The 12,057-nt window shown below is 36.5% G+C and overlaps 1 protein-coding gene across 3 annotated transcripts in view; it reads right to left on the reverse strand.

Annotated features, from left to right (window-relative positions):
* Window positions 1-3,505: 3,505 nt before the first annotated feature.
* PRRX1 (paired related homeobox 1) overlaps window positions 3,506-12,057 on the reverse strand; it is a 91,937-nt gene continuing 83,385 nt past the window's right edge. For 2 of the 3 annotated variants that reach the window (XM_034409847.3, XM_060690166.1), the window contains exons 3-4: window positions 9,786-9,967; window positions 3,506-4,740 (exon numbers count right to left, since the gene is read on the reverse strand). In XM_034409847.3, the coding sequence (XP_034265738.1) occupies window positions 4,599-4,740; window positions 9,786-9,967 (324 nt within the window). In that variant the 3' untranslated portion in view covers window positions 3,506-4,598. Of the gene's footprint in view, window positions 4,741-9,717; window positions 9,968-12,057 lie in introns of all 3 variants that reach the window. The other variant, XR_004589920.3, reaches the window with a different exon arrangement.

Here is a 12,057-nt window from a genome sequence, read left to right on the forward strand (position 1 = left end):
GAACATTTTGCAACTTTTGTACCAGAAGCAACTTTGGCTTCAGTATGGAAGGCACTGCCTAGCCCTAGGTTTGTATTCCAGTCTCAAAAAATGATCTAGAATCTCTGTTGCCTCCTCATATTCAAAAGTGGCAATAAATGGCTGACATTTGATATGATTGTAGTATAAATTGTAGTATAAATTTTCTAAGATAGGATCAATCATATTTAATGGTGACTAGTCTCTCCTAATTAGCATTTATAATTAGTACATATACATAATATAATGCATAATTAGCAATACAAATTATAATTAAAAGTTCTGTGTTTTTTTTGTGGAGCTAGAAAACTGCTTAATTTTGTGGAAGCATCTTTGCTCAGATCATTCAAAAAAGGTACTGTCAATTGCTAACTTGTTTTATAAAATCATCTTTGGTTGGAGGATGTGGAACAAATATTTTAACCCCTACCCTGGTTTATTTGCCATATTTTACTGCAGTCCTTGTTTTTGAACAAAGATCAAATAATTCAAGTTGAAGGGATGAAATAAAAAAGATATAAGTGAAGTTGGAGATTTATTCCATACTGTATTGCTAAATTTATTCCATACTGTATTCCATACTGTATTGGAATAGAACTTTTGATCACCGTTCAACATTTCCTTGTGCTACCTTGGTTCCGACTGAAATAAGTTTAATGTTTTTGTAGTCATTATCTATGCAAAGGGAAATGAAAACTCAAAGAAAATGAAATCAAAGAAAATGAAAATATTTTATAACTTCAAGTTATAATCTATAGTCTACATTCAAGTCTATTATCAGATCTATTATCCTTGGATCCTCAAAAAGATTGCAGTAACAGATATGTGTAAAATATATTTATATTAATGGCTTGAAACTTACCTGGAGAACAGATCCGGGAATGTTTACTGATAATATTTATTAATACTCAGTGGACTTCTGTATGGTTTATTTCCCTGGCCAAACTGCTACAAACCAAGGTAAAGGAAAACATTTTGAAATTAGTAGTTTGATGTCAGTCTTCTTCCCTTAAACATAATAAAATAAAATCTAGTCTTTCTAAAAATGTTTAACTGATTGGATGAAAATAACATGATTTTTTGTAGAATAGAGAAAGTTTAATATTCTTATTGGCAGTAGATGAAGATGATGAACAATTGGAAATCAGCCAACTTCCCAGCATTCCAGTGTGTGGCTTTTTTGTGTTAATAAAGAATTTGCCAAATAGGTTGTCCATAGAAGAAATCAAGGGGAGCCTAATTGAGACATGTGATTTCTTTTTAATACATTGAATATAAACAAAACTTTTTATTCTGAACTCTTTCCCACATTACAGTTGGAAGGATAGATTCCAAAGACTAATGTTGTTTGGAATGGATATAGGCTTGCAGATTGTAACTATTGAGAACTATTTAATTACACATTTTTCTTTTCCCATGTTGTTTTTATTCAAATGTAATATAAATAAAAATGGTAACTGACCAAATTAATTTAAAAAACAGGGTAATGAATTGATGTGATGTAAGGTTAGAATAGATTTCTCTTTAATTGTCGTAAAATAATTAGCATTCTGGATATTATGTTCTATAAACAAACAGCTAATTTCTAAATTATGAGCATCCAAGGGAAAGCATGTACTGATTAATTTAAATGATCAAATTTATAAAATGTAGAACCTGGGAATTTCTAGGGGAAGAAATTGTATGGGACCATTAACTATGTCAATACTGTTTCCCTATTCTAAATTTAGATTAGCCTGTATAATATCAAAAAGATGTCTCACCTGTCATTTTATTCTAAGGAATTTTCCATTGTATACTAAAAATTTAAAATACAAATTTGTGATTCTTAGTATTTTTTATATTTTAATGTAGAATAATTGACTATCTGTTGGGAGAGTTTTTCAGTAGTAGGACAATTCTGTTCTCAGTTAATTCCCATGTAACTGGGACTACTCAGTGGAGCAGAGACAGGTTCCAAGTTGACCCTTCAATCATCAGTTATCAATTATCTGCACTGTTCCAATTGAAAAGAAGCCCATTTCTTCTTTGGATTTGAAGGATCCCCTGATTAAGTAGAGTATGGTCCAAAAATGCTCATGCCATAATATATCTGTAAAATGTCACAAAACTGTAGGATATTGATTCCAGAGAACTAAGAATTGTGATATGCTCAGTCAGCACTTCTTCTATTTCCTGTTTCATGTTCTCATTCTAGGCTTGGATTTTTAGAACAGTTCATGGAGACTGATCTCCAATGGCTATGGGAAAGTAAAAAGACTGTTCCTTTTCAGTTATTTTGAAGATCAGCTGTACACACACAGTGCAGCTGATTTTCACATTTCATCCCACAAGAAATACAAATCAGACAAAAATGATGCATCCTCAAAGTTGTTGCTCCATCATCTTCCAACTCCACCATTTTGAGCACTATTGGCCAAGATGCCAGATTTCATCAGGTCGAACATGTGATACTTAGGAGGGTGAAAGTGGAACCTGGCCAATCAAGAGAAGAGTCTGCTAGGTGTCAGTACAGGCCTTCAAGCCAAGTTGGTGGGCCTCCAGAAACCTGGTAGATCTAAATCCACTTCAGTCAAATTTTGTCACAGCTGAATCCTTGTAAAGCTAAAGGCATGATCAATAGCAATCTAGACTGATTGCCTCAAGCCTGGTACCTATAGCAATCACCTCAAAACTGTGAGCATACAGGGGAGGGGAATGTAAAAGACAGAGAAGACAGAGCAGCCAATAGATGATGGTATGGGTAATGATAGCGGTAACACTTTCCTTAGTTCAATGTCTTCTGCTTCTGCTCCTGCAAATTTCAAGTTGAAATAACAAGATATGTCCATTACATCATGCAAGCTGTTAGGGGTTTTTTTGGGGGGGGGATTAATTAAATGTAAACATGAGCAATCTAGCTGGAAAGTTTTGTGATAGAGCCATGGTGGCACAGTGGTACTGTAGGCTAATTTTGCTGACTGCCAGAATTAAATTCCCACCAGCTCAAGGTTGACTCAGCCTTCCATCCTTCTGAGGTTGGTAAAATGAGGACCCAGATTATTGGGGGCAATATGCTGACTATGTAAACTGCTTAGAGAGGGCTGTAAAGTACTGTGAAGTGGTATATAAATCTAAGTGCTAGTGGTAAATGCTAGGGATTGATTGATTTTTATAGCCACCTATCTCAGCAAATAACTCTGGGTGGTTCTTTTCTGAATTCTTTCACCAGTCTGGAGCTTCTTTAATACTTCTTAAGCAAAAGACATCTAGATCAGCCAGCTCATGGAAAGGGAGAAAAGCATTATCTGTATAATTATGTTCTTTATTTTTTAACTAGGCAGAAAGAATATTGCAGACCAGTGCATTGTTTCCAGCTCTATTAGGCTGTCATATTCCATGATCCATCTGAGGGATTCATACTTTACTCCTGACAGTTGTCTTCCACAGCACAACACAGCAGAAATTGATTACTTTAGAAATTCTACAGGATCCACTTACAACCAGAACGCTTTCAGTTCATTTTATTTGTTTAATAAAAAAAAGGAAAACTCACAAAGCTTGTATGTATATCTTATATATATAAATATATACAGTATATATAAATCAAATGATTTCAGGCACCACTGTTGAGTGTGGCATGAAACAAAACAAGTAGCAAAGAAAGTATGTGGAGACTTAGTCCAATACAATAGGGTTAAGCACGCCTATCTCTGTATTAGATTAAGGCCTCTGATTTTTGTATTGGAAATTAACTTTCATTTATAGTACCTACACATCTGGATTCTGCTCTTTGGGTTTCTCCAAGATTTGTAGGTTTGTACCAGCTTTTCAATTCCACAGAGTAATATCTCAAATACATTCTTATACATTTTCACCACGATGAAGTGTTCTATGTGATTTGAAAATTTTTTACACTCCTATATTGGCAGAAATTGGTTCAAAATTACGTAATTTTATATTTAGTGATTCTTTGGAAACCAGCAAAACAATATCAAAGAGGTTGTGGCAGAATAAACAGTAAGACACACTTATCTATAATCAAAATTGACTTCAAACAGCTAAGAGAAGGCGAGATTCTAGCCAATAGACATAAAAGTTTAGATGCTAAGGCGTCTGGCATATGCTGGTGGTCACAACATCAGTTGGGATCCCTTGTGCTTTGAATGGATCAGAGCATCAATGACCATGAGGATCTTTGGCATAAGATTTAAGAGTATTTTAGAAGGTTCAAATAAAAGAGGTGAGGGGCAAACAAAGAAGTCAAATGGGGGACACAGAAGAGTCAAGTGCAGGATCTTTGGATTTGCAGTCATTCCTAGGATTAATTCAAACCTTGTATCCTTCACCGAAAAAGTTCTTGGAAGAGATTTCTTGGCACTTTGGCAATATTGTGGGGTTATTTGTATTTGTACTTGAATTTGTATTTGTAGCATCATGTTGGAAACTGTTTTCCATTCATTCAGATCCTGCTTTTATCCCCAATGCTTTAGCTTGGGTTGGTGGGCTTTCTAGGTCTCAACAAATGGCAAAGCAGGACAGTTGCCCCAGGCAGGGACTTTTCTTTCTAGATTTGGGCTGTTCTTACAGGTTGCTGCTCTCTAATTTACGGTTGGCACCTGGTTCCTCTGTAAACTATATTCCTTTGCCTTCAGTCTCAGATTGGCAATGCTGTTAGCCATATTCATGCCCTGAGCTGGGCTGGCATTGGTACAGGAAGCAGAATAAGAAGCCATGGCAGTGCTGGGAGGCAGAAAAAAAAGAGGGGAAGGAGGGAAAAACAACAACAACAACACATCATATTTTGATTCTACAATTCATGTGCATTCAGGTCACCTGATGATGTCAAATATCCAGAAAAATAGCTAGCTAGCCTGCCCAAGTCTTACAATGCAGTTTGATTTTTAGCAGTTAAACCTTTACATGGCATTTGCAAATGACGTGGCTAAGAAAAGTGGAGGGATAAAAGCTTGGAGTCAAACATTTACAGCCATATTATGCAACTGTATTCCACCAATCTTAATTTTCAAGAGTACTACTGATCTTGGAGTGATGTGCCAGAGCTATGGCTCAAAAAAAAAAAGGGTGGGGCAATAAGAAAACCAAACTGATTTAAATTGAATGCATTAAAAAAAAAAGTTAGCATTCCCTGTGTACATATAATTGCATCCTGATCCTAAAATAATTACAACCCAACAACAACATTTGTAATGGAAACAAAATATCCTTTCATATATCAGACCTTCATATTATGTTTACTACTCTGAATTAGGAACAACTGGAATAGGAACCATTCCAGATCTAAATCTAGATTGTGGAAAAGACTGATAATTTGGTACAGACATCCATAATCTGGTGCCCTGCAGATAAATTGGAACTGTGCAGTCATGCCAGTTGGGAATTCTGGGAATTGTAAATCCAAGCTGTCTGTAGAGCACCAGCTGGAGAGACACTGCTAGTCTTAGGAAGAGCCGTTATCCATATTGTACACATACAAGATATTAATAACCATCTAATCCTTAAACAGGTGAATTCAGTTTGTCAAGGTTCTCTTGCTTAGCAAGCAAACACACATTTAGTTTGGAAGAACTGCTTCTACATCCCAAATCAGAGTATCAAAGGAACTACCATTCTTATCACAATGCATATTCCAATGTCGAACGAGGGGATTAATATATATTTTAATTTACAGACAATTCATTTCTATGGGCATACTTCCTAAGCATATCAATGTTTACTATTCCTCTAAAAGCAAGTTTATTTACTTCAGTGCATATGTCAGAATTTTTGATAAGTAGCATTAAAAAGGAACATAAATGGATTATGCAAAGGATAAATGAATTTGCACATGTTTAACCAGGGCACAAAATAAATGGGACCACCGTCTGATAGCACTTTGATCTTTTTAGTCATGGGTATTTTTCATATCTGTGGCTCTTATGATTTCATTCAGGCTCCAGAGTCTTATACATTTTTGTCTACAGATTAGATTTATCACTGGAGGAAGAATCTAGGAATCAAATCCTACAAAGTATAAATTGAAACTTTTATAGGGCTGCTAATCCTGCTACAATCAGGAATGCAGAATTCCCTTGGATCCCTCCATTCCAGAGTCTGGATCACCACCAGGCAAAAGTTTCTGAAGAAAAGATCTGAGTAGAACTCATAGGCCCTTCTGATTCACAAAAGTCTCACTGACATGAGTACAGTAAAAGTAGTGGTCAATGTTTTAAAAACCCACAGAGCTAAATTAAAAGTAGTCAAAAGAATATTCTGATTTTTTTTCTTTTTCTTTTTTTGGAAACTATTTCCAACTATCTTCAGTAAGCTACATTTTGCTTTCTGTATCTACTCAGTGTGTGTGCTGTTGGTGTGCTGTCTATTTGTGAGTTCCCTGGAAATCTGTTTTGAGTTTGACAGCTTAATTTTAATCAGGCATTGACCAGTGGCATCTGTAATGAACACTTCTGAGAACTGGTGCACCAAGTTTGTTCCAGTGGTTCAGTACCCAATTCTTTGAAGAGTAATGAACTAACTCCTTTAGGTTTACCAAGTTCCTCAAATAAACCCATTCATTTCCAAGAGTCTGGCGCTGGAAATATTCCCAGTGGTTTAAACCCCATTACTGTTTGTTTGCCAGATCAATCAGTCTTTGGGTTCTGCCTTGCTTTTCTCAGGCTTACTGGCAATCAAAATAAAATTTAAATTTAAAAAAAAATTACATACCAAGCAAAAACATGGTCCACATTTATTTTTGTTTGTTTTACTTTGTTATACAGAGTTTAGCCAAGGGCATTTCCCATGAGTTTTGCGAAATACTGTTTGCTTTCGTTTTTTTCTTCTTCTTTTTTCTCCCTTTGGAAAAAAAATACTTTCAAAGGATGATCCTTGAGGGTGGCAGGCAAAAGAGCTGCCAATGGTATAAGAGAAGAAAACAACAGTGATTAGGCCTGGGAACAGTTCTTCCTTTGGGCACAGGAGCCAATTACTGTGAAAACATGACCTTTTCTCATAATTTGTCAGTAATTAAAAGGGCAGCTTGCCAGGTGAGATGTAATGAGTCATTGTAGAGTCAAAATGACAAAGATGCACCAAACCATTTTTCAGAGATTAATGAAAAAGTGAAGAATAGGTGTCTGTGGCTCAGACTGGAGCACACAAAGCATTGCTGTCCAAATGGAACTGAGAAGTGCCAGCATCACTTGGTCATATTGGCTGCATAGCACTGCAGTATCATCATGTCCAGGGTTTGATCCTTAATTGCTTGGACTAAATTAGGAAGGATCTGCACAGATGAAAAAAAAGATGACACAGCAGCCTGTCCAATAGAAATTCCAGAGAAATGGCCACTGTCAGCAGTTACCACAGAAAGGAGAGCTGAGTTGCACTCCTACTTCTGAGGCTGAGAGCAACATTTGGCTCAGGATGGTTTTTACCCAACATCCTTTTCCTTCCACCCTCAGGGTACAGGTCAGGCATGCCTTACAGGGAGATAAATTGAGTAAGGCTGTATGTAGCAACAAGACTAGGCTTGTGTATCTGGAGGGCTGATTCTCTACCACTCAGCGCTTTACAGACTGATCAGCCAACCAACTTCCAAAAGGGAGGATATTGTCAACGTTTTAAGAAGAATCAGTAAAATATGAAAGCAGTGGTGTACGATAGAAGTAGGTATACTGGGACAGGGCCATGCTTGGCTTCAAGAGGGTCCCAATATCAGGTTTAGAACAGAATAGAATAGAGCTGGAAGGGACCTTGGAGGTCTTCTAGTCCAGTCCCTTGCTCAAGCAGGAGAATCTATACTATTTCAGATAAATGACTGTCTAGTCTCTTCTTAAAAACTTCCAATGATGGAGCACCCAGAATTTCCAAAGACAGGCTGTTCATTGTTAATTGTCCTCACTGTTAGGAAGGTTCTCCTTAATTCCAGGTTGCTTCTCTCTTTGATTAGTTTCCAACCATTGTTTCTTGTCCTGCCATCTGGTGCTTTGGATAAAAATTTGACCCCCTTTTCTTTGTGGCATCCATTCAAATACTGGAATACTGCTAACATGTTGCCCCTGATTCTTCCTTTCCTTAGACTAGCCAAACCCAAATCCTGCAGCTGTTCTTTATATTTTAGTCTCCAGGCCTTTGGTCATCTTAGTTGCTCTTTTCTGAACTTTTTCCAAAGTCTCAACATCTTTTTTGTAGTATGGTGACCAAAATTGGTTGCAGTATTTCAGGTCTGGTCTTACTAGGGTCTTATAAAGTGGTTTCATGTGATCTTGATTCTATGCCTCCATTTATACAACCCAGGATTGTATTAGCTTTTTTGGCTGCTGCTGCACACTGCTGGCCCATAGTCAAGTGATCATCCACTAGGACTCCAAGGTCCCTCTCACAGTTACTGTTTTTGAGCCAGGTCTCACCTAATCTGTACTTATACCTTTGATTTTTCCTGCCTAAATGTAAAACTTTGCTTTTCTCCACATTAAAATTCATTTTGTTGAACAATTGGCCCTCTGAAGAGGTTGAAGAATAATCAAGGATATAATCAAATGTATTTGGTTAATTTTAAACCGATCACACTTTATTGACGTCCTGGCCCTACCTCCTCCTTAAAACATTGCTCAGCATCTAAGTACGATTCTTAGCTTGAAAAAACATTGTAGTTTTCAGCTTTTGACTGTTTTGCCCCATATGGGTATCTCTTTCTGTATTTGTTTAACATGCTAAGCCAAACTATACAGTACAGTGTGGTGTGCGAATTCAGCTGCTGCGGATTCTGAATTATGTTTTATGGCTTAGAATCGAATATGATAGCATAATTGGGAGTCAGTTTGTTCTAGTGGTAAAGGTACAAGGCTAGCAACCAGGAGATTGTGAATTGTAGTCCTGCTTTAAGCATGAAAACCTGTTGGGTGACTTTAGGCTAGACTTCACTCTCTCTCGGCTAAACCTATCTCACAGGATTCTTGTTTTAAGGAAACAACACTAAGAAGAAGGAGAAGTAATATATCTATTACATTTGCCACCTTGAATTATTTATAAAAATAAAGGTGCAATAAACTTAAATATCAAATCGAATCAAATCACTGAAATCAAATAAGTCATCATCTATGTACCATTCGGGAGAGGGGTCTTGCTACAATATTTTGCTTTATAAAGAGAATCATTAGTTCTGAATATATATATATATATATATATATATATATATATATATATATATATATATATATATATATATATATATATATATATTCTGTTAGCTATTTAAACCAAGTAAACAAGGGTCACAATGGAATTCAAGTGAGTCCAGTGTGTGTCCCATTACTCAATCACTTTCTTTTCTTATCTTCTTTGTTTTTACAGAAGAGGCTGCCAAACTCTATTAAACCCTCTTTTTCTATTTTTCAATAGCTCTTTCCACTTATGCATGGTGTCCAGGCCAGAAAGAGTGTAAATTCTCCAGGCCAGAAAGAGTGTAAATTCTCAATGTAGCCTATTTTAGACTATAATCTACACGTTTTTGTTTTGAAACTAGCTTGCCAAACTAGCTTTTCCCAAAGAATTTTGCAAACGTTAGTTGGCTGAGGGCATTGGAAATTGCTCTCATTCAGTTCATAACTGAGATAGGCTTCTACGGTCCTTATCTAGGTTTCCCCTTATTTGAACATTCTCCTTATTTGGACATACATGCCTCAGGATACATAAAATTTATTAGGCTTTGTCACCCACCTGGAAGGAATGACAGGTGTCTGCAGTGAATCAGAGGCAACCAACAGGGGTACAAGATATATAGTCACCTGTAAGGAGAGGCAGTTCCCCAGGAGAGATAGTCAGTGGCTCTTGGTGCTGGGCGAGGTACAATTGGTTGCTCCACTGCAGTTACATCACCTGAGTAAGATTTAAGGAGGGATGCATTTTTGTTGGCCAGCATTGCTCGCTCATTCCTGCGAAACTTTGCCCGCCTGTTCTGAAACCACACCTAGGAAGAGAAGCACACCAGAACTAGGTATCAGATACTGTGGCATGAAAATAGGCATTGCAATCTTCTTCATCAAAATCAAAATAGATCCCTTACTGCTCCAGTCAACACAGCATAAGAAGTTTCAATTCGCATAGTTACTGTGTTTTTATTGGCCAGAAGGGGATGTTTTTGGTTCAGTGAGGATGTCAAAGTAGGATCCAGGGAACATAAATTCAAAAAATTCAAAAGGAGCTGGGCTAGCTAACCACATTTTCAGGAATGTGGTTATAATAAAGGAAATGAATACAAATTATAAAAATAAAGGAATGAATACATTCCATCATCCTAAAAGGAGAGCACTGATAAAATATTGGGTCAAGAGTTAAAATGAAACAACTATACCACCATTTCAGTTTATCTAACCAGAGATTATGATCTTTAAGAAATGTGTAACTTATTTTTTCATACACCCATAGGGCTTAATGTAATCATTACATGTTAATAAATATGCAATAAATATTAAATATTTATTTAATAAAAAAATAAATAAGCTACTAAACTATATAAACTATTTAATAAATATGGCCCATTTCTCCTCAGAGATGAGGAGAATACTTTCACTCTCAAGTTAAGCAAGTATGAAAGAAGGAAGGTGCTATCCTGAAAATTTTCAATGACCTACTTTGAAAAAATTAAAAGGATCTAGTAAGGGTTTTTTAGGGCTGCAAAATTCTTCTCCTTCTCCTCCTCCTCCTCCTCCTCCTCCTCCTCCTCCTCCTCCTCCTCCTCCTCCTCCTCCTCCTCCTCCTCCTCCTCCTTTATTTTTATGATCCATTGTGGTGAGCAGGATGCTGCTCTCCAGTGTAGAATGTTTCACAACTGGATTCTGGCTTGAATTCCTTTCTTCAAGGAAAACATCTTGTGTTTATTAGGGAAGTTAATAACTCCCAGTAAATTTTGGAAACTCTTCCACTCATTCAAGCAAGGAGCCAGACCTAAAACTTTGACTAGATGCCTTTGGAAAGGGAGAAATGAAAGAAAAGGACTGACAATGAGCCACTGCTTGACATTCCTCTAGGCTTGCCTGGTTCCTCGTATGAGGAAAATCCTTTGGATATATCATCAAATCTAATGAAATAAGGTTATTCATATCCACATCAGTTTTCTAGGTTTTAGAAATGTTTTTGTACTTAGTTACCACCTTTCCCACTGCATTTAAGAAGCTATTAAGTTATTGTATATAAGCTATTAGAAAGTTATTGTTTCTACTTCTTAAAAAGTAAAAAGTTTGAATAGTGAGATTGGCAGCATATACATTTAATTAATAAATAAATCTATGGGATAAAAGGCAAGCTAGGAGCTAGTTTAGTCAATGGCAGCATTTAGTCAATGGTAGGTACTCTACTTGGCAAGCAGGAGTTACTGTAATAAGGAGAAAAGGCTTGCCCTGCTGAGGAGATGCTCCCTAACTATCTCATCTATTGGACTGATATAATTATCAGCGAAATGCTAGAAGTGGGTCAGGATGAATACCATATCTACAATTGTTCACAATCCATATCCCTTACTCTTCAAAATAATGGGGAGGCTTCTAGCAATCACCTTAGTGAATGCAATGAGCATATGTTTCTAAACTTAAAAATAGATTGGGCATCCCTCTGAAAACTTCAGTAAAGTCCACTGCTTTGAAAGATTTTTTTTGGAAGCCTTTCTTGGCTTACAACATGCCTATGCTGTAAATTTAGTTAGAAACACAAACATAAATTTTGACATCTCATTCCCAATTTCTTCAGATTGTTAGAGCAAAGAAAGTTTGTAACTCCTTCTAGAATCGAATAATTTTTCCCTGTTGTGGTATTTTATAGATTAAAATCAACTGCAGAAAGATATTCTGCAAAAATATGGATAGTGCTAGTTCCTTGGGACAAACACTTTGGGCACAATCCAACCCAAACAAAACACAAAACTCTTTAGGTTTTACAGGAATTATTTACCATGGCTTATTGAAATCACAGGAAACCTACAGTGATTATGTCCAGGATATTTATTCATAGAATCCCACACTGAACTGCTTTAATTGATTCTGTTGAACATATATTTAATAATAT

The sequence above is a fragment of the Pantherophis guttatus genome, chromosome 3, assembly GCF_059756535.1.
Source record: "Pantherophis guttatus breed Tessera chromosome 3, ASM5975653v1, whole genome shotgun sequence".
NCBI classification, from domain to species: domain Eukaryota; kingdom Metazoa; phylum Chordata; class Lepidosauria; order Squamata; family Colubridae; genus Pantherophis; species Pantherophis guttatus.